Genomic DNA, 22,631 nt, shown 5'->3' with positions numbered 1-22,631 from the left:
AAGTGTATATTTATCTTATAATTAATATTGTGATTTAATTTTTTTTCAAAAAATATTAGTATCTAATGAAAAAAATAAAAACAAATACAATGAAAAGGTGATGAACAATAAACTTCAAATACGAATAAAATGTTAACATATAACATGCAAAATGAATATTTTTTTCAAATTCAAGAGATAATAAAACATTTTGTTCTTTTAAAATTTTACGTTTTAACTTGTTTTTCAAGAGGTATACAAATAAATTTGGCGTTTATGTCATCTAATGGAGAGAAATTATTCAAGTACTCTCGCTTCTCATAACTTTGTGTAATGTTAGAATAATTATCACCATGTTTAATTATATTGCATGTATTTTTATAAAATAAGGTATAGAACATCAACATGTAACATAATTAAAATAAAAAATAGTGTATACATGAGGTACTTATTTGTTGAAGACCTTAGAACTATCATCAAATAGTAATGTTTTGTTGTCAATGATCAATTCTGAAGGCTTTATTGCTCATCATCTAATATAAACATAATTATGTCAATAAACCTCTTTAAGATTTTAACAAGGTAAATGAACTGAAATGAATAGAACTTAAATCTCTCTACAAAAGACAAGAAGTTAAGCTCTAGAATAGAGAGAAAGCGAGGCAAAAGATAAGCAAAATTAAAGGCAAAATGAAGTTGAGAAAACAATAGAGAAGAAGGTAAATGAGTTGTTGCTCGATGTGCAAAACATCTCTCCTTCAATCACTTTTTATACTTAAAAAAAAACCAAAATTAATACAAAATTAATTATGGTAATTATGTAAATTAATTCTCATTTTTTTTGTCTTAATTACCTACAATATAAGAAATAAAAACATGACAGTTTTAAGTTAAAGCTGAGTTGTTATCGAAATTTAGGTCCTGTTCTCAAACCCATGCGTGAGCTAAGCTGAGCGAGCGTGTGCATGTGTTTTAAGTCCAAATTTATTTTATTTAGGCTCATTTATAACTTTTTACTTTATAAACTACAAGAAAAAATTTTAGTTTTTTCATTTGTGATAATGAGTTTTGATTTTTACAAAAATATATCAATCAATGGTTCTTTAAGATCAATTTTTCATTCATCTATAATTTATTTTAATCGTGTTCCATATTAAAAAAAAAATCTTTGTTAGAAAATAATTTCCAATAAAATTTTACCTCTAAAAGTGAGTGGAATTTATTTTTGATTTGACTTCAAATGTATCCATTACTATTAATTTGATTAACAGGATCCTCTGTATTATTTGTCATATGTTATCAAAACCCTTAATCCATTATGGTATTGAGAATAATTTGTTGTTTGAGAATAATTTGATGGAAAAATACTTGGAAAAATAAATCGTTTTCCATGTTATTTTTATATAATTAACAAATATGAGAAACTATTTTAACCTTAAAACCCTTGGTTGAAACTTACCTTTCACAGCCAGAACTAGGTCGACCACCACTGAATTCATCTAACAAAAGGAACTTACAATGCATGGCAGCAGCAACTAAACAAGCCCATCGTTTCTTCCGTTTGACTAGAGAGATGAGAAGGAGAGGAGTGAAGCCCGCATTGTTTGAATTTAGGTGTGTTCTATACGGGGAAGGAAGATTTTAAAACAATGTGGGCTTAACATACTTCGCAATTATAATTCTTACTTTTCTTATTATTCTATTTTTTTGAAAAATATATTTTTTTTCTTTTAATAAAAGTTCAATAATTTAATAAAACTCATTAATATTAAGATTGATTTAAAAAAAATATAATTAATCGATAATTTTCTCTCTCCTTCGTCATTTTCCAACAACTTTTTTTCTTACCTCTTAAATACAAAAATGAACAAAATAAATTTTTAAATCAAAACTAAAATTGCAAAATTTATAGGGATTGTAAAGGAAAAAAAGGGTAAATAAGTGGATCAAAAAGAATTTTTTCGCTTGAATTTGAGATTGGCTATGTGATTTTTTTTGTTTTACATTTCAATCTTTTTTTCATTTTGTTTTTATGTTACAAATTTAAACTATATCTTATTAAATTGATTACAAAAGTACGTAATGAAAAAAAATTATAAAAAAAAATAGGAAAAAGAAATTGAACACGGTGGGATTTCTACAGTAAAATGTTTATTAGATTAAATGAATTTGAGATGCTGAAGTATGTATTGTTCAAATTCTTACAATCACCATTTATGAAAAGGAAAAGAATTTAGATATAACGGTTTCTCTTGTCACGCATGGAAATAAGTAATAAAAAAGGCAAAACATTAATTCGACATTTAAAGAATAAAATAAAAATATGAGAAAATTTTATAATTCTTACAATGTAATACGTGAAACCCTTTGAATTGAGCTAAAGGGCTAAATGGGCTTTAAGATACTTTACCCGTAAATAAAATAAAATTAAAAAATAAGAAATGGTTTTGTATTATAAAAAATTAGTTTTAAATCAATATTTTTTTCATATATATATATATATATATATATATATTAACATGGATGTTCGGGCTAGTTTATGTGCACCTCGACTAATCTTATAGGCCCTGAAGTTAACGACCATATAAATCTCTAGTGGCTTTAAGGTTGTGAGACTCAAACTAGTAATTTATTGAAAGCAAACCTATGACCTGACCAGTTGAACTACACCCATCAAAGTTAACACTATTTTCATATTAATCTAAACATACAAGTTAATTTAATTAAACGTCACATATTATTTGACAGAATTCAACCGAATTTTTCATTAAAAAGAATTAAAAACTTACATATTTGACAAATAGCACAGATAGTGATATTCAAATATAACAATTCAAAGAATTTGTCTCCTTACTTGGCGCATGTTACCAGTCAAATCATTATTTTGAAGTTTTCTAACATGATACAGAGTTAATTTTGCAAGTTTCAAAAGCAAGTCAAATAATTGATATAAATGTGGTTAGGTTTAAATATAAATTTCTTGGTGACATATTTAAAAAATAAATATTGAATCAATGATTTATTGGATTCGTTTAGGTTTTAAGACCTAACACATCAAATCAGAGACCGAGGTCATAAATTTTATTAGTTTTAATTTTTTTTAATTATTTTTTATTTAATTATATAATACAAAAATAGTTATTCATGAAATTAAACACTAACTGAAAGTTAGGATGTTTGTTTAAGATTTTGAAAACTTCATATAAAACATATTAAAATTATAAAGTTTGATTTCTAATCAACTAAAGCTAACTATCGAAACTCATTACCCGAGTTATAAATTTAATTGAGTTTAATAATTTAAAAATAATTATATAATAACAAAAATAGACGCTTGTAAAATATATAACTAACTAAATATTGAGGCATTAGTTTAAGATCGTGATAAACCTACAAATATAAAATTGAAATAAATTACATTATCTAATTAAAAATCAATAAAATATTAAAGAATAAAATTTAAAAAAAAAAACAAGGAAAACCAATAAAAGTCATACAGATCAAATTGAAAACAAAAAGAAAAGACCCACATGTCTAGGCCTACTAATTGTTTTATAGGGCAGACAATATTTTTTTTAAAAAAAAAAAAACAAAATCACATGCTCTACCTTATTTTTATGACTAGAGATCACTAGAAAGTTAAGTCATGGGTTTTTACACAAAAAAAAAATCCATTTCTAATCATTTTGTGACCTAAAATAGCTAAAAAAAAATCTTAAAGATCTAAATAAACATGTTTATTCCTTCAAATAACCTAGAAAATATGAAAAAAATTAACAAAATCATCCCAAAACCAAAAAAATTTCTAAGGTCAGATTTTTTTTTTCCAGGCAATTTGAAGCTAAAAAAACAACTTAGTGGAACTTTACTCATCAAATGAAATCTAAAGAGATCAAGATCAACCATTTTGATGATCAAAATCATTATCAATCGATATATTTTCTTTCCATCAATGGAATCCAGTGACTTTCTTTCTTTTACTTCAAATTAATGACCCAAAAAATAAAAGAAACGAGGTTTTGGACTAAAAATGAATTGTGAAAAAATTAAAGGGATGGAAAATAGGTACATTGCAAACTAAGAGGATCAAAATAAACTTGTTTAGGCATTTTTTGAATGCCCTCTAGTTCCTCATGTTTTTTATTTTGGTCCCTGTTTTTTTAATTTTGTGATTCCTTAACAAAATCAAAACAATTGGCTTTCAATTTAGCCAAAAAAATAGTTTGATTAAATAATAATAATAATAATATAATGTGGAAATTTACAATGAATTAGGAGAGAGTAAATAGTAGTATGAGGTACGCGATTTTCCCCAACCTATTTAGATTATACTTAATTAATAACACAATGACATGTTGCTAAACTAAATAAATCTCTCCAACTTTGTTTAGGGTAAACTCGTGTACGGGGTAATTATAAAAAGTTTGGAAGTGTTTAAAAATGTGGTGTAAATTATGTTTTTTTAAAATTTAAATATTTTTAAAAATAATTTTTTTATTTTTAGATTATTTTAACATACTGATATTAAAAATAATTTTAAAAAAATATAAAAAATATTTTAATACATTTTTTAATAAAAAATATTTTAAACTATTATTTATATTGTGTTCTTGTGATACCAAAACAAAGATATTTTGTGAAGAAAAGATAGGGAATGCTGCTCTGCGCGCTGCTGAAAAACTTAGATATGTATACTTTTCTGGCTACATAAACTATTGGATACGAGGTCAAGAATTAATGAAATTTGATCTTCTTTGTGACTTTTTTAACTTCATTTATGTTTTTGCTAAACTTTGTACACTTGTTCTGGTATTTTAAGGTTAACTTTAAAAATAGGGATGGCATTCGACAATAGATTGGGTGGGAGTTTCAACTCCTGCTGGATAGTCACTGGTGGTGGTAATATTTCTAAAGTTTAGCATTTGTTTGTATAAAATATTTTATAAAAAACATTATCAATGAAAAATATTTGATAATCAACCTTCAAACTTAGTTAATTTACTGAAATATATTTTATTTGTAAAATATTTTACACAAAACAAATAGACCCTTAATATAATGTGATCTAGATAAACTAGATTTTGGCCCCACTATGCTGCTAGTCATATAAAAAAAAATTGAAAGTAAAAATATTGTTCATGTTGCAAGAAATTATTTGACATTGTTATTAAATATAATATAATATGTCATCCTTAAATTCTCTAGACCTGATTCATTGCGTAGACTGAGTTTAAAATTAACTCATGTAAGAGTTACTCTGGCATGATCTAAATGACTAATTGGCAGGTACAAAATCAACCTCGAAGGTTAGTAAAAGGTGTGGTTTGGTTGTAAAAAAATTTCACGATGACATTGTGTTTTTAATATTGAAACGATAATATATTAAATCGACTCAAGTTTTCCATAAAGAAAGATGGCAGATGGTCAGGTTTGATATTATTATTCACTCATTTTTTTTTTATTATAACACTATCTAAATGGTGTAGGGGAATCATTATTCCCCCCACCTAATTTACTGTGGATTACAACAGTAATCCACAATGCTCCTTCCCTCCGTTTTTTTTTTTGTATTTTTTCATTTTTTTTTCCAACTTTTCCTCTCTTTTTTTCTTTTTTTTTTCCAAAATTGCATTTTTTTTCCAACTTTGTTTTTTTTTATTTTCAATTTTATTTTTTAAAAAAAATTATCTTTGTTGATTTTACTTTTAAAATATTGAGCTGGTTAAAAATTTTACTTTGTAATTTTTTTTCTTTAAAATACTGTGGATTGCTACGGTGTTTTTCCACATAGTTTTTCTATTTTATTTTATTTATTTATTCAAAATTATATTTGTCGATTTTTTTTATATTGAGCTGATTGAGAATTTAGTTTTGTAATTTTTTTCTTTAAAACATTATTGATTGCTACAGTGTTTCTCCGCAAGGTTTTTTTTTGTTGTTTTTTTATGATTTTCTCTGAAATTATTTTTTTTATTTTATTTTTTAATATTGAGCTGGTTAAAAATTATAGTTACAATATGTGAGAAAAGCACTGTAACTTTCCTCGCAAATTACTGTGGATTGCTACAGTGTTTTTTTTTTCATTTTTTCATTTTTTTTCTAATTTTCCCTCTTTTTTTTCCTTTTTTTTTTTTCCAAAATTGCTTTCCTTTTTTTTCCAACTTTGTTTTTTTCCTTTTCTTTTCCATTTAATTTTTTTTAAAAAAATTATCTTTGTTGATTTTACTTTTTAAATATTAAGCTGGTTAAAAATTTTATTTTGTAATTTTTTTCTTTAAAATACTGTGGATTGCTACGGTGTTTTCCCACATAGTTTTTCTATTTTATTTTTTTTATTTTTTCAAAATTATATTTGTTGATTTTTTTTATATTGAACTAATTGAGAATTTAGTTTTGTAATTTTTTTCTTTAAAACATTGTTGATTGCTACAGTGTTTCTCCACATGGTTTTTTTTTTTATGATTTTCTCCGAAATTATTTTTTGATTTTATTTTTTAATATTGAGCTGGTTAAAAATTACAGTTACAATAAGTGAGGAAAGCACTATAACTTTCCTCGCAAATTACTATGGATTGCTACAGTGTTTATGGTTATTTTTTCTGTTTTGTTATGTTTTTCCTTAAAATTATCTTTGTCAATTTTATTTTTTTAATATTAAGTTGGTTAAGAATTGCAATTACAAGTAAATACAAGTTTTTCCTCACAAAACACTATGGATTGATACATTTGTTTCTCACATGGTTTTTTTCCAGTTTTTTTTGTGTTTTCTTTTTTTGTAATATTTTTTTCCAAAATTATCTTCATCAATTTTATTTTTTTAATATTGAGTTGGTTAAAATTTAACTTTGTAATAAAACTTAATCATGTGGGGAAAGCACTGTAACTTTCCTCACAAAACATTGTTGAAAATTACAACTACAAGCCATTACAAATAAGGTTAAATCATGTGGGAAAACACTGTAGCTTTCATTACAAAACACTATGAATTGCTACAGTGTTTCCAACATGATTTTTCTCCTTTTTTTGTGTTTTTTTAATATTGTTTTCCTAAAATTATCTTTGCCGATTTGATTTTTTTAATATTAAGCTGATTAAGAATTTAGCTTTATAATTTTTTTAAAAAACACTGTGAATTATTGTAATGTTTTCCCATATGATTTTATTATTATTTTTTCCAAAATTATCTTTGTCCATTTTTTTTTAATATTAAGTTGGTTAAGAATTATAATTACAATAAAGTTAAATCATATGGGGAAAGCGTTGTAGTTTTTCTCACAAAACACTATGGATTGCTACAGTATTTCTCTAAATGGTGTTTTATTTAATTTTATTGGGGAAAGCACTGTAGTTTTCCTCACAAAATATTGTCAATTGCTACAATGTTTTTCCTCATAGGTTTTTTTTCTTCCAAAATTATTTTTGTTGGTTTTTTTTAATATTAAGTTGGTAGAGAATTTAGCTTTGTAATTTTTTTTGCTTTTTATTAACAGAAAAGCTAAATCATGTGGTGAAAACACTGTATCTTTCCTCCTAAAACATTGTGGATTGCTACAAATCATTTTGTTTAGTCTCTAAGTTTTGATCACCAACACAATTTTTTTTTGTATCATGAATATTGACTTCATCATACATTTGGTTTCTATCACTTATCTAGCGCTGATTCATAATTATAACACTATTAAATATATTTGTTTTATAAGGTCGCGGCAGCGCGCGGGCATGCATCTCGTTTTCATGAAAACATGTTTTTTTTATAAGAAGTATTTTTTTTAAACAAAAGCTTATTATTATTGTGAAAGAAATTATTAATTAAGAAAAATTAAAAGAAAAATATCATGAATTGATTATCTCTCAACAACTATAAAAACAGATATGAGAACAATTATATAAAAATATTTACAATAAAAAAGTTAAGAAAATAGATGTTTTATTTTCATTTTATTTTAATGGGCAAAATATTTTTAAAATTCTGCATATTAGGCTAATACATAATTATTCATAAATCATTTGATTATGTCATCCTAAAAAAAGCCATTATCTTCTTAAAAACAATTTCATAATTTCTTATTAGCATCACATTTTTTAATAAAAATGCATAAAAAATTAAACTAAAGTTTTATTAAAAAATATCAATAATTTGAAATAAGTAGGAAATATTTATCTCTTTAATCTAAAGTTTATTTTCTTATTAATACATCTTTTTATTGTTTTAATAAAAACATGTTTTTTTTTAATTGTAAACACTTTTTTAAATAAAAACCCATCATGCTCTCAAATGCAAGTTTTAATTAAAAAAATATCTCGATATTTTGTAAGTGATTTAATTTTTTTCCATTAAATATCCATGAGCAAATTGTTTTTGGCATTTAAGTATATAATAATTAAAAAATAAATTGTTAACATTCCAATGAAAAATTAATATTATTTAAAAATTATGGCAAAATTGACTAATAATTTAAATATAATATTTATAGTGGATTTCAATTAAAATAAAATTTTTTTTTAAAAAAGATAGAAAAAAACAAGATGCCAAGACCAAAGAAATTAAATCGATGTTCCTAACCCAAAAGAAAAAAGGTTTGGTGTGCACCTAGACCTATATGCATGATCTTTATTTTTTTATGTTTAAGGATAGACAATATGGTGTTTATCCTTTTATTTTTATTTTTAAAATAAAATAGATAACGCATCATTTGTTGACCTAGATTCTAACTATTAGAGAGGTAGTTAGAGCTATGTTTTTTTAGCCTAAAAATCTTTTCACATCTATTTTCAATTAAAAACATCTAATAAACACCTTATGAAGCTCAATAAACTAACTTGTAACCTCAACAGAACTTCTAAATTAGTTAAAAAACACAAAATTAAATTAGAAAAAATCATTCTTTAACCCTGGTCTACCTTTTTTAATGAGATGAAAATTAAAAAAAAATCCATAATAAAACTTCTCTCATCAATCAAGAGAAATCTAAAAATACCAAAATTAATTTTTTTAATGGTAAAAATATGAACGGTACAGTTACTTTCTCCTAAAACTTAAAAAACAAATTTATGAACCTAAGTGAACAGTAACACGCCTTATGAACAGTAAAAAAAAGTTAGAAAAAGAGAAAAAGGTTTGCCTCTCTGTTATTTCAATTTTTATAGACAAAATCAAACATAGTTTTATAAATTTGGGCATGGTAATCAATTGCAGAACATTTTTTTTACATCGTGAATGCAATATAGCATATTGCATTTACACTGTAGGACTCCAGTGCAAATATTTACACTGTAGGACTCCAGTGCAAGTGTCTCTAATATTACAAGGTGAAATGAATAGTAAACGTTAAAATATTTTTCAAAATATTTTTTTATTTTTAAAAAATTAAATTAATATTTTTAGATGCTCTTTAATTATTTTAATATATTGATATAAAAAAATTAGTTATTTTAATATTTTTTAATGAAAAAACATTTTTAAAAATTATCAACAATCCATTGGATTTTTGCTGCTGCTGCTGCTGCTTAGGAAGCACAAGTTCATTTCTCTTCTGTAACTAAAAAGAATATAAAATAATAAATGAATGGTCCAAATGAAGCCACGTATGCCGACAATAAGATATCCCGTATTCCCATTTATCCAGCCAGCCACCCTCAGCTGGCTTCAAGCCGCAGCAGCCGCCTAAATAGAAAAATACTCTGTAAAAATAAAATCCACCATCCCACGGACTCCACCACATGTCTCTTTCCAATCGTTGGATCATTGGACCCCACCAGCCATCCAACCGTCTTCAAACCCCCACGCTTGTCTACTCTTATCGACAAATTAACGGACCAAAATCTCCCAGGTGTCAACCACGATGCCATATTACCCTCATAATCCAACGGACCCCAAAACACCTCCTCCTTTCTTTTCTCTCTCTGTCTCTCTCTCTCTCCCCCTCTCTCCCTCCCCAGCTCCACCTCCGCCTTCCTCTCTTTCCCACCCCCTCCAATTTCCCGGTTAATCCTCTGGGTTTCCTAATTTGCCCCTCCTCCTTCCCCTACAACCCAGGATTCTGAGCTCAAATTAGGTAATTTAATTTAAATTACTAATATTATTATGGCGGATTCGGACAATGAATCAGGAGGACACAACGCCGTCAGTGAGCTGTCTGCGAAGGAGCAAGACAGGTTTCTGCCAATTGCAAACGTGAGCAGGATAATGAAAAAAGCCCTGCCTGCAAACGCGAAGATCTCGAAAGACGCAAAGGAGACGGTTCAGGAGTGTGTGTCGGAGTTCATCAGCTTTATAACAGGAGAGGCCTCAGACAAGTGCCAGAGAGAGAAGCGGAAGACCATAAACGGTGACGATCTTTTGTGGGCCATGACGACGCTAGGGTTCGAGGAGTACGTGGAGCCCTTGAAGATTTACTTGCAGAAGTATAGGGAGATGGAAGGAGAGAAGAGTTCCATGGGAAGACCAGCAGGGGAGAAGGATGGTCCTGGTGGTGGGTCTGGTGGGAGTGGTGCTGCGGGAGGTGGAGGCGGGGCTAATTCCACCGGCGGTGGAGGTGGAGGGTTTAATGGTGGTGGGGGGCAAGGGATGTATGGCGGGATGATGATGATGGGTCATCACCATCAAGGACACGTGTACGGTGCTGGTGGGTTTCATCATCAAGGTAATTCAAGGTAGGAATTGATGATGATGCATAGCAGTAGTACAAGAAGAAAGTAATGCGATGGAACATCTGATGACAGAGTTGCTTTAAATAGTGCTTGCTAATTGATGGAAAAAGAACAGAAACGAATGTCTGTACTAGTACGATGATAAAAGTATTGTTTTCACATGTAGAGAGAGCCCGTCATTACTTTCCCTCTTTGATCAGTAGTACGTAGCGCTGTCAAGTTTTAGTAATGAAAAGGGTTTTGTTTTCCTTTCGTTTTCAATGTTAATCAGATCAAGATTTTAGCGCATGCTTTTCTTTTCTGTTCTTATTGTTGGTAATTGTGGCATCAAGATCCCTGGGAGTTTTGGAAGTAGTGGAAGTGACAGGGCTTGATTTGAGCTTCTTCTGACAGATGGAAGAAAGAAAGAGAGAAGGGAGGAGGAAGGGTCTTAGGTTTTGCCCACCTTTCCTTTTTAGGAAAGGTGAATTTATGTCCTTAGTTTGCCATTTGTCACCTCGTTAATCCTTACTTTCTCTTTATCTACCTCTGTACTCCAAAAAAGGGAAGCGATGGTCATTCCATCTGTTTCTAAATCGAGCAAATCTTTAGAACCATCTACTTCTCTGGTTTTTCCATTTTTACTCTTGTCGGTGGCCTGCTGCTTCAAAGTGGATGCCATCTCTCTCTCTCTCTCTCTCTCTCTCTCTCTCTATACACATATACAGCTCTATTTCATTTCTGTGCAGAAATATGTTTGGGAATCTGGGGAGCAGAACAAGTATGGTTAGGGAAATCAATGGAGCTGTTTTGTATATGATGATCAGTTTGAACTCATGAAAAGGAGCTTTCTGGAAGTTGATTTTAGGTTATATTTAATGGGGGGCACTTTGAGCTTACTTTCGGTCTACTCATTATCCAAGTGCAATAATTCATACTATTGCTATGCCCCATTCAAATATTGTCAAGGTTGCTCAACTTTTTCCTCAAGTGGTGGTTCTTCCACTTGGGCGCCCTTGTCTCGCATTTGGCCGCCTTCCACTCCCAGCAGTGTCCCTAATTTTCAATATAACTGAAGTCTCTTTATATACTATTTAATTAATACATTCCATAAAGTATCATGGTATTCCAGCTTCTTTAGTAACAAGATTTTTTTAATTTTTTAATGCAAATCAGGGCGAACGACCCGCCCTAGAGAATTAATTAAGCGTGGTAAAGTCGACCTAATTAAGTCACAAGGACTTATATTCAAACCATAGCTTACCAACTAGCTAGTTCGCTATGCTGCTGCATTAGCTTCCTAATAAATATGATGAGCTTGGACCACCCACCCATTCTCTTGCCAGTAGTTCTTTAACTCTAGTGATGATGATAAAACTAGCATGAGCCCTATCAGTTTCTTGAGTTATAAGAGTAATAACTGATGTAGAGCCTGATTCTAAGATTATTTTGCGAAATCCCAGAATCCAAGCCGATTCCAGTCATGTGAAATAAACCTCCAGCTCCCACGCTACCGAGGTTTCCCTCACTACAATATCCATAAAAAATAATCCTCCAGCTCCCAGCCTTGTGTCTGCTCGACAAAAAAGCTGCTTTGTTCTAATGAGACCAACTGCTTGTCAGTATTTTAAAAATAGCATTGCAAAGTCCTGTAGGCCAGAATTGATGTAAGCTCTCCGGTCTCGACACCTTGGGAATTAAAAACAAAAAACATTGGTTGATATATGCTACTACCTCCTTCCTTCCTTCCTTCCTTCGAATAATTCCTGAATAAAATTGCACACTGTAGTTCCAGCTATTTTCTACTTCGATTGAAAGAAGTGTGCTTGAAGGCTGTAAGGACCAGGTACTTAAATTTATAGGGCTTCATATCAAATTAAGCTTTTTCTAATTTCCTCAATGGAAACTGAAGCCAGACCGCTTATTATCTTGGTCAATATATGGGAAAACACATTGAATAGGGAGACGCTGATAAAAACCCTCCTCCATAGCAAACAACTTTCGGTAAAACTTGTTAGAGAATTTAACGAAAAAAATCTGTTCCCCAAATCAACTAACACTAAATCTCCTTGCATCGTCCAAAGCATCTGGAGCCTTTTTAGAAGAAAAGTATACCCTACTAACTTGTCTTCCCATGACCTTGGTGATTAAACATGATCTCCAAGGTTCCCTAATCCTACGTTTCTCCTTTGTAGATAATTGGATTAGCGAACAGTCTTGTTCGCCTTCCTCTTCATCCTTCTCGTCTTTGTACATGTAATCTTCAACTTGTCCCTCCTCCAGAGACACATGATTAAAAAAAGAACTTCCCATAAGAGAGTCTTTGTAGTTGATTCTAGTTCGAGTACCTTTTGTGCCCGGAGCCATTTCTGAACAAGAGATTTCTTCATTAGTGTTATCTTTTGTCCCGATTTTGATTTTCTTGTTTGATCTCGATAATAAGAGAATGTTTGGTAATGTGTTAGTGTTTGCTTTTCAAATAATTTTTTGTATTGAAATGCATGTCAATGAAATTTTTTTATTTTTTAAAAATTATTTTTAATATCAACAGATCAAAACAATTCAAAATATATAAATCATATTAAATTTTAATAAAAAAAATTTAAAAATATAACTTGTACCGCGTTTCCAAACATAATCTCAACTTTTTCGGAGGTTTTTTTCTGCATCATTTTCAAGTGGAGTTTCTATTAACAAGGTTTTTTCTTAACAACAATCATTTGTAAATTTCTTATGTTACTTTAAATGCAAACGGAATAAATATCCAACATTTATCCTACTATTTAATAATTGACAGCTAGTTAATTTCCATATTAAGAGCAACATTCTACATTCTCATCATTCTACATTCCATATTAATTAATTCCGCTTTTCAGTCTTTCACACTGAGGTATTACTACTGGCATGAATTGCAAATATATACTTGCTTAATCTGTCTGCTAGCAGGATATGCCGTGTAAAGTTGTGGAGCGTACGTGTATGGAAACACAGTGGAAAGGGACAGAGAAAAGTGGGTTTCTTTTTTTCTTCGTCATTTCCACCTTGACCCAGAACGCAAAATTTCAAAGCTTATTATAGGATCTGATCAACTAGCAGTTGGAACCTGGAAAAACACTGAAGAAAAGAAGTCCAGGCAAGCCCTACCTACTCTTCCACTTCACTTTATGCCTGTGCGCCTGTGTTTCAACAACTGCTTTTCTACTCGGGCCGCGCGGAAAATGCTTATTGGGTCGAGTGTCCCTTTTCTAAACAACGAAAAGGAAGGAAGCCACCTCAAGGGAGCACTGCACTAACCTCAGAAAGTCGTCAGACCTTCATATGGTGGGCGAAATCTCGACGACTAAAATAACACCTTAGTTGTTGTATTCTTCGGGTAATAATTACTTATTCCAAAAACAACAAAAAGATTATATTAGATTCTTGTATTGTAAATATAAGTGTCGGTTACTTGTTTATATTTAATCAATTATTTAATATTTTTTATATTCTTAATTCACCATTGATGACTCATCAACTTGTCATGTCTGTTTCTATGAGCTGGTTTCTGTATAATTTATTTGTTTGTATGGTGTTTTTTATATTTTTTTTTTCATTTTGCTTAGAATATGTCAATACATTACCCTATTTGCTAGTTGGATTTCCAAGAAGTGTTTTTAATAATTTAAATTTCAAAATACCTTAATTATTTCTCAAGTGAAGTTTATTTATAATCTTATCCACAAACACAACATCCATCATCATCATCATCATCATTATTATTATTATTATTATTATTATTATTATGTATTTAATGTGTTTGTAAACGTGGGATTTAGGTTCCAGAAGTGTTTGAAGAGGAAGCCCATGGCTCTCATTAAGAAGCTCCGCAAGGCGGTAAAGTAACTATTCCTAATCCTTTTTTTGGTTTCATTAAGTAGCTTAGATCTTGGCTTCAGGGTTTTGCAGCCTGCTTAGCTCTTGACACGTTCATGATCATTTATTATTATTTTTTTCTCTTTGGTTGTCCTGGTTATGAGTTGGATGTTAATTTCCGTCTTATTTATACACAAGATAATAGAAAAAATAAATTAAAATAGATTATAAAATTTAATTTTTAATTGATTTAATATTAAATGATAAAATTAAAAAAATTAAATTAAAAAAATAAAAAACAACCCGAGTCAGCTCGGATTAACCTATTAAGTACTATTCACGGATCATGAAACCATAATAACTTAATAAAAAGCAAATAAAACAAATCATGAAGCCTAATTCCTAACTAATCCAATATTAAAAAATAAAATTGAAAAAATTTAAAGAAGAAGAAAAAACCTGAACCAACCAAGTTAATACGTCAAACCTACGATCTATGTCATGAGAGTGAGATAAACCAATGAAAAATAAATCTAATATTAACAAATAAAATTAAAAAAAAACATTGATGAAAGAAGAAAAAAAAAACAAAAGCAGATGTTTTTTGGTGGGTGATTTATTAAAGGTTTCATCCCTTTGATTACAAAAAGAATATATTAAATCATTTTTTTATTGCTGACCTCTTCTACAGAGAAAGTCTTATGTGGGTAATTTATTCAAAATAGCCAGCCAAATATTAAACTATAACTTTAGAAGAGCAAAGAGAATTAGATATCTGATTGAAATAGTTAATCACCTAGTAAAAGAATTGTCTCTAGAACACCTAAACAAATTTTAATAAAAAAAACATTTTGGGTCTAGCTTCCAAATCTTTCTATCCAAAACACTTGGACTTGAAGAAATCTTAGATAACATACGTATTGATTCTCTTTCCTTAACCTCTTTTCAATTCCAAAGTTTCCTCCCCCATGTTAACATTCATTCTTCATTGATGTTATTTTAAGTTTCTATATTTGGTACTGGGGCATTTTGATTCTCACAAACAACATAAAGAATATGAAAACTTGTTTTTAGAACATAATCTCCTAAGCATTTTAAAGTATAGAAAGGAGTTTGAGTCCCCTTTCTAATAGCCACTGAATTTGCATCTTGCAAAGCAAATGAGCAATTTTTCATCCCATCAATTATAGCGCAAATACCACCTTAAATTACTGAAAAAAGATTTTGAAAACTTTAGAATCACATCGCTATTATCATACTGATATTTCACATTAAAAAAATCCTTTAAAATGTTGAAACATCATTATATCTCCATAACTATTTGAACAACATAGCCTTATCTTTTTTGTCATAATAGAACTCACTCCCAAATATCCTCTAGCTCTTGGCCTAGCTAAAAAATTCCAAGCCACCTTATAAAGTTATAGCATTTGGCCTAGTATAATAACGTGTCTTTTGACAATTATAGTATTTAACTTTTGATTTGTCAAACCTGCTGTCAAATCTGAATCTCGGATTGCTACTGCTAGTTATACCAGTTAACAGGTTCCTTTTATTAGGTTGATTGTTTGATTTGTTACGGCTTTCTCGGCCTCCTTTTCTAAATCTTCCTCTTCATCCTCCTCCTTGGAAATATCCAGAACCATCTTGCTTTGAAAAAAGTGCTTGTGTACCCACATCCTCTTGAATCTCATTGACTTTTTCCTCATGGGCTTGTAATTTTCCCATGAGACCTTGTATTGAAAGAAAATCCATATTTGGTGACTCCTCTATGACGACCACGACGTAATGAAACTTCTTTTACAACGAGCGTAGGATCTTCTCTACCACACATGTCTCTTTCATCTTCTCCCCATATCTCTTTATTTGATTGTATATAGCCAATACTCTTGCAACATTGTCTGAAATATTCTCTGATTGAAGCATATGTAACTTTTCAAATTCACCATATAATTTTTGTAAATGTACCTTTCTCACATTGTCAGCTCCTTGGTTTGATTCTTGCAAAACTTCTCATACTTGTTTGGCAATGGTTATGTTGGCCACTTTCTCAAAAGTGGTGACATCCGGACATTGTTGGATAATTGTTAATGCCAGTTGATCCTTCCTCCGTGCCTTTTGCACGGCCTTCTTTTGAGCTGAAGTCAACGTTACTCCATCTCTAGGCTCCTCAAAGCCTTTTTCGACTGTCTCTCATATATCTGAGGAACTTAGTCAAGCTTTTACTCGAATACACCAAGTTTGATAGTTGTCCTTTATTAACCTAGGATATTGAAGTGGAAATTTTGAATTAGCCATGTTAAATAATCAAACCTAAGCTCCAATACCACTTGTTGGAAAAAAAGGATAGGGTGTGGTAGCTAATTTATAAAAACAAAGCTAAAGAATAAGAAGAAGAATAAAAAAAATAAGAGTTTTCTCAAAAGATACACCTTTATAGCTCTTCTCTATATCTCTCTATACATGTGTATAATGCTTAAGATTACAAGTCTATTTATAAGCCTCAAGTTCTAGATAATCAAGGAATTAAACTGTCATCACCCAATTTTGGATGATTCCCCAAAATTCACTTTTCTTTCAAAATACAAAAAAATCAAAATGAAAAATAAAATAAAGGCTGACAATGTGGAGAAAGCTGATCAAGAAAGACTGCCAAAATAGGCCGGGAAACCAAGTCGCAATTTTTGAAGGAGATTCAAGACCTATTGACGCCCCATTGTGCCCAAAAATAGAAAAAATGCAAATTTGAAGGTCAAATTAAATGAGTATTGGACGAATTTGCATAAAAATTAAGTCTAATGACATAATTAAATTTTTAATGGGCCAATTTGATTTAATCATGGGCCAAATTAAATTTTGATTATGTTTAAGAATTAATTTAGGTCCAAATGAAGGAATTAATTAAGTGCAAGGACTTTAATTATACTTTAAATGGGTCAAATTAATTTTATTTGGGGCTTAACTGGTGAAAAATTAAGTTTGGGAGCCTAATTTGGGCTTAATGGAGAAGATTGGAATTTTAAGAGACCAAATTTAATTTTTACCAAGTTAATTGATTGGAATCAGGGGTCAAATTGCAAGAAAATTGAAGTTTTGGGGCCAATTGGGGGTTAAATTGACAAAATCCAAAGCCAAGGACCACACTGCAAGAGGCGCCAAACTGCAGGGGCCCAATTAATAAAATCTGGGGGGGCCAAATTGAAGACATTGAAAGTTTAACAGCCAATTAGGGACTTAATTGAAGCAATCCGAGACCAAGGACCAAAACGCAAAACGCGTGCAAGAGGAAGGATTGATGTGAAATCTGCCACTTTGGCGCCAGTTCTCATTTAAATGAAATGGCGCGTTTTGGGAAAAACGACGCCGTTTCATGCGTTAAAAAAAAAAAGGGGGGGCAGGGCCAGGCGACGCGTCGCCTGGTACTGTTCATCTTCTTCTCCACTGAGCTGCCCGAGTGGCCGACTTCAAGCCTTGTTTTCGGCCTCGTTTCTTCCTCCAAATCCGACAACGCGTGCACCAAAATGTCCATATGAAACCCCTTTATCCTCGAGAATGGTCCGGTCGGGTCGAAAAACTTTGAAACGGCTTCGTTTATTGGCCCAAAGTGGCCACCTCGTTCAGTCTGCAGCCTTGGATTGCCAAAATTTAGCAATTCGAGGTGCACAGTTTGAACCAACGGTTTGGATTCCTCGAGTCGAATCAAGGGCTGAGACTTTTTCCCCGTTGAAGACAAGATTACCCTCTTTCTAGCCCTATAAATAGGAGCCAATTCCATGCTTAGAGGACGGAGAAAACGGAGCTCAAAGTTGACAAAAAACCATATTTTCTGCCCGGTTTACTGAAAAAACAGCCTCCCTCCTCCTTTTCTCTCTCCATCGTGGTCTCCAGCCACCACCACTGATCTCGCCACCGTCCTTCCCACGAGACACCACATCCCATCCATCACCCGGCGACCTCGCCACAGTCACAGTCTCTCTCTCTCTCTCTCTCCATCAAAACGGTGTCCTCTCTTCCTTTCTCCACCGTAACTCCAGCCGGGACCAGTGCACGCCACCGTCCTCGCCGCCTCCAGTCGCACCGCGCACCACCAGCCAGGTCGCCGACTCTCTCCTCTCCACGCCAGGTAACTTCCTTATCCCCCTCTCTCGATTCTGCATAGCCACTGCATGCAGAATTCATTTCTGCATGCAGTGGCTAATTAATTAGCCATGTAAACGGGCTGGGCCAGACGGGCCGGGTCCGGCCCAGCCCAAAAAAAAATAAAAAAAAAATAGGACCTATTGGGCCGAGACCGGCCCAACCCAAGGGTCCTGGACCGGACCAAGGGCTTGGCCCGGTCCAGCCCACTTTTTTTAATTTTAATTAATAAATAAATTTAATTAATAATTATTATATATTAAAAAATATAAAAAATATAAAAAATTATTAAAAATCACTTAAAAAAATGTGTTTTTCTTAAATTTGTTTTTACCAAGGTTGCTTGATATTGGGTTGTATACTTACATGTTAAGATACAAGTCCGGTATTAAAATACCCGGTTTTCTCCAAAAAAAAAAATATTTTAAAAAATATTTTATGCATACGGCCAAGTCCTAAATAATTTTCCAAGCATGTTTGTTTCCAAAAAACAAAATAAATTTTTTTTTTTGCATCTTTCTCATGTTTTTAAAAAATAAAAAAAAATGGATATCATAACCAGTTTATGATCATCTGTTAGGATTTGGCCAAAATGTCAAACTTTTATTTCAAACTTTTTTTTTCTAGGATTCAGATGTAGACTTTAATATTTGTGGGGTGTAAAATTACACGATAAAGTACACTCTCGGTTATTAAAGATACAAGGTGTGAATAAAAGCAGTTTTAAAATTCAGACTTTAGAATGGTTAGGATTTAACCCAATAAGGTAGAGATTCCTTCATGAAGGGAGATCTGCCTTGAACCTTAGAAAAGACCAATAAATAGAAACTCGACCTAGAAAAAAATAATCAAACAACAATGCAGCTTACCTTAGGTAGGGTGTACTGGGGGTGATGCGTCTTCCCCTTGCACAACCAGTCCCTTACTCAGACTCTCGCAGACCATAGGTTCCTAGTGACCATAATACTAGGTGGCAACTCCAAAGAACCAAGCAAAACACAATAATAAAACAAAAAAAAAAATTTCGCCAACGGACACCGCGCGGATTTTGACGTGCGACAGAATGGCGACTCCACTGGGGACGCCTTGTTTGGTCGGACTAAGCTTTGTTTGTTTGATTGTTGATTATCTGTTTTGGTCTGTTTAAATTTACTGTTTCAGCACTTTTATTTCTTGCTCATACATAAATACATCAAGAATAATGTGTTCATGCATTTTTAATTTTTGCAAGAAAACCCAATTCTAAGGTAGGAGGGGAGTAGTGGTCTGCCCCATGACTTTCAATCGGGGTTCAGATTCGTGAAACATCCAACTATGAGCTGAGTGTTTACTTGGTGATAACGGACACATAGTGCCCGAACCTTCCCTTGTAAACCCCTATACTGCCTTCACGTGAGGTGGTCACTGGGCAGTTCATAGACCTTTTTGAGACCAGCTAGAAAACTTATCCCTCATATAATAACCTAGATTTTTTTTCTAAACTTTACAGGATTTTTTTGAGCTAAGACCATGACTTCCCTTACCTTTTCGGAATATGGGGAAAGATCTGAGATGATGCAAGTAGTTGAAGGGGATTGCCCAAGAACCAAGGTTGAGGAATTACCACACATAACCAAAGTGCATTATTCCGTAGACACCATAAAGAAGCTGGCTCCTCTTCTGGGATATATTGATGAGAACCTGTTTGAGAAGAAGTATGGAAGAATTGCTCATCTAATAAAAATGCCTATTCAGATTTCAGCGGTCAAAGCCTTAATGCATTTCTGGGATCCAAACTACAGATGTTTCACCTTTGGGGATATTGATATGACTCCTACTCTTGAGTATGCTCAGATTCTAAGTTTTCCCAACGATCCCTGCAAAGTATACTTTAGATAAAGAATTGAGAATACAGTTACAGCAGTTGCCAAACTTCTACATTTGGATCCAATTGACCGGTACAGGATATCCAATGGAGGGTTCAAGTGGAAGATGATCGAGAATAAGATGAAGACAGATAAGGAAGAAGGGAAGTTGGGTGAAGAAAGATATCAGATAATTGCTTTTGCCATCTTTGGGTTGGTTCTGTTTCCTTCAGAAGCCGCTGGAATTATCAGCATTGAAGCTGCTAACGCCTTCCTTGAATTTGAAGAGGTAAAGAATAACCCTACTTCAGCTATCTTAGCTGAAACTTTCCTATCTTTGAACCATTGCAGATTACATGGGAAAGGGGCAATGCGATGTTGTATCCCTCTCTTATTCATGTGGATAGTAAGCCACTTGGAAGCATCAAAAGAAGTCTTCAATAATTTCTGGTGGTTTAACATGAGGCCTCTTGAGTTGGTGCTAGCTGAAGAATGGAATGATTTGGATGAAAAGGCATGGGTAGAAAAATACCGAGAACTTCCCCAAACTAATTTCAGATGGAAAGCTCCTTGGGTAAGTGGTTCATCTTACCTCATGAGTTGTGGCGACAAGGCATGGGTTCCTTTGATTGGCTTAACTGGATATATCAGCTACTCACCCTCATTAGTAGTTAGACAGTTTGGAGGTGTACAACACGTGCCAAGAACTTGGGCGGTGGCCGAATATACTGGTCTGTTTAAAGAAACTAGCTCTTTGGATATGTTAGACACCATCAGAAATGACTGGAAGTAGACTGTTTTGGTCTTTAAGGAAGAGCATAAAAAAGAGTGCTCTGTTAGCCCTGCATATTTGATATGGAGGGGTGGCAGTTCATCTAAGATACTTCAAGAGGCAAAAGAGCAAAGAAAAGCCCAAGACAAGTCGTCTGTGACGTTGGAGCTGAAAAGAAAAAGGGTCAACAATAAGGAGGATCTTCGAGAAGAGCTGGATAAGTTGAGGATTGAGCTCGGTAATAGTAAAAAACATCAAAGATTCTTGGAAGACCAACTTTTGAAAGAAGAAAAGATGAAGGCCTCTCTGGATCGGCAGTTGAAGGAAAGAGATGAGCAGATGGTTAAGTTAAAGAAGAACCAGTATGAAGCAAATCAACAACTGAATGAAGGGAAGGCCAAGAATGACGAGTTGGTAAAAAAGCACGTAATAGTGGAGCAAGAATTGACAAGTCTAAAAAAGGCCTCGGAAAGTAAAAAGACTGCCAGCAAAGAAACAATAGCTTCCTTGAAGAAAGAAAGGGACCAGTATAAATCAAAATGGGAGGCTGAAAAAGAGAAGAACAAATTAGCTGATCTCGCCCTCAAAGAAGAAAAAAGGTTAAGGGCTCGATATCAGTTGCAAGCTGAAGATGAGGGAGCAGCAAGAAGGGTAGCTGAGTTAGAGATGAAGGGATACCTGGACAAGATAAATGGTATGAGAAACCGGATGTCTGCAATGAAAGCCGAGCTTGAGTCCCGAGAGGAAGAAGCAAATGAAATGCAAGAACAGTTTGAAGAATGGCAAGGCCATATCAACAGTTTCGATGCACAACTAAACACTAAGGTAACCGAGCTGGATATAGAGAAGGAAGAAATGCAAAGGGCCAGAAATCAGATTCAACAGTTGGAAAAGATGGTTCGAATTTTGGAGACAAACAATGAAACATTAGCCGCCAGCAATGGAACATTGCTTCAAGATAACACCGTGTTCCATTACAAGATTGAACAAACTGACAGGTTAATCGACATGGTGGCTAGAAAGGCAAATGAGCTACGAGCAAAGGCTACCAGGATTGCCAACAACCGCCATAGATACGAGGAATATTTGAATGAAGTTTCCTCTTTCATCAGGATTGTGGCCAATAGAGGGATATCATTTGAATGAAGACACTTTGTATGAACCACTTTGTACTATGTCTATTTTTGGAACTTTCATAAGGTGTATGAAATTTAATCAATCAATGGAATTGGGTAAAACCTCTTTGTGGGTATCAGATTTTGGATGTTACTTGTATTTGGCAAAGGAAGTCATGGATTAGCTCTTTAAATCCATACGCATGCATTTGCATTCATGTTTATACATTCATTCATGCATACGCCAGGTCAAAAAATATAGGTCCCCAAAGAACTTACCATACCCGACTTCGAGCAAGGAAC

At 32.3% G+C, this 22,631-nt stretch overlaps 1 protein-coding gene across 1 annotated transcript; it reads left to right on the top strand.

Annotated features, from left to right (window-relative positions):
• Positions 1-9,855: 9,855 nt before the first annotated feature.
• On the top strand, positions 9,856-10,917 carry LOC133681340 (nuclear transcription factor Y subunit B-3-like). Its single transcript, XM_062104376.1, has one exon. The coding sequence runs from the start codon at positions 10,064-10,066 to the stop codon at positions 10,634-10,636; it is 573 nt and encodes a 190-aa protein (XP_061960360.1). The 5' UTR covers positions 9,856-10,063; the 3' UTR covers positions 10,637-10,917.
• The last annotated feature ends 11,714 nt before the right edge of the window (positions 10,918-22,631 follow it).

Source organism: Populus nigra, chromosome 2 (assembly GCF_951802175.1).
Source record: "Populus nigra chromosome 2, ddPopNigr1.1, whole genome shotgun sequence".
Classification (NCBI taxonomy): domain Eukaryota; kingdom Viridiplantae; phylum Streptophyta; class Magnoliopsida; order Malpighiales; family Salicaceae; genus Populus; species Populus nigra.
The sequence above is the reverse complement of the archived record's forward strand: the minus strand, read 5'-3'. Positions and strand labels throughout refer to the sequence as shown.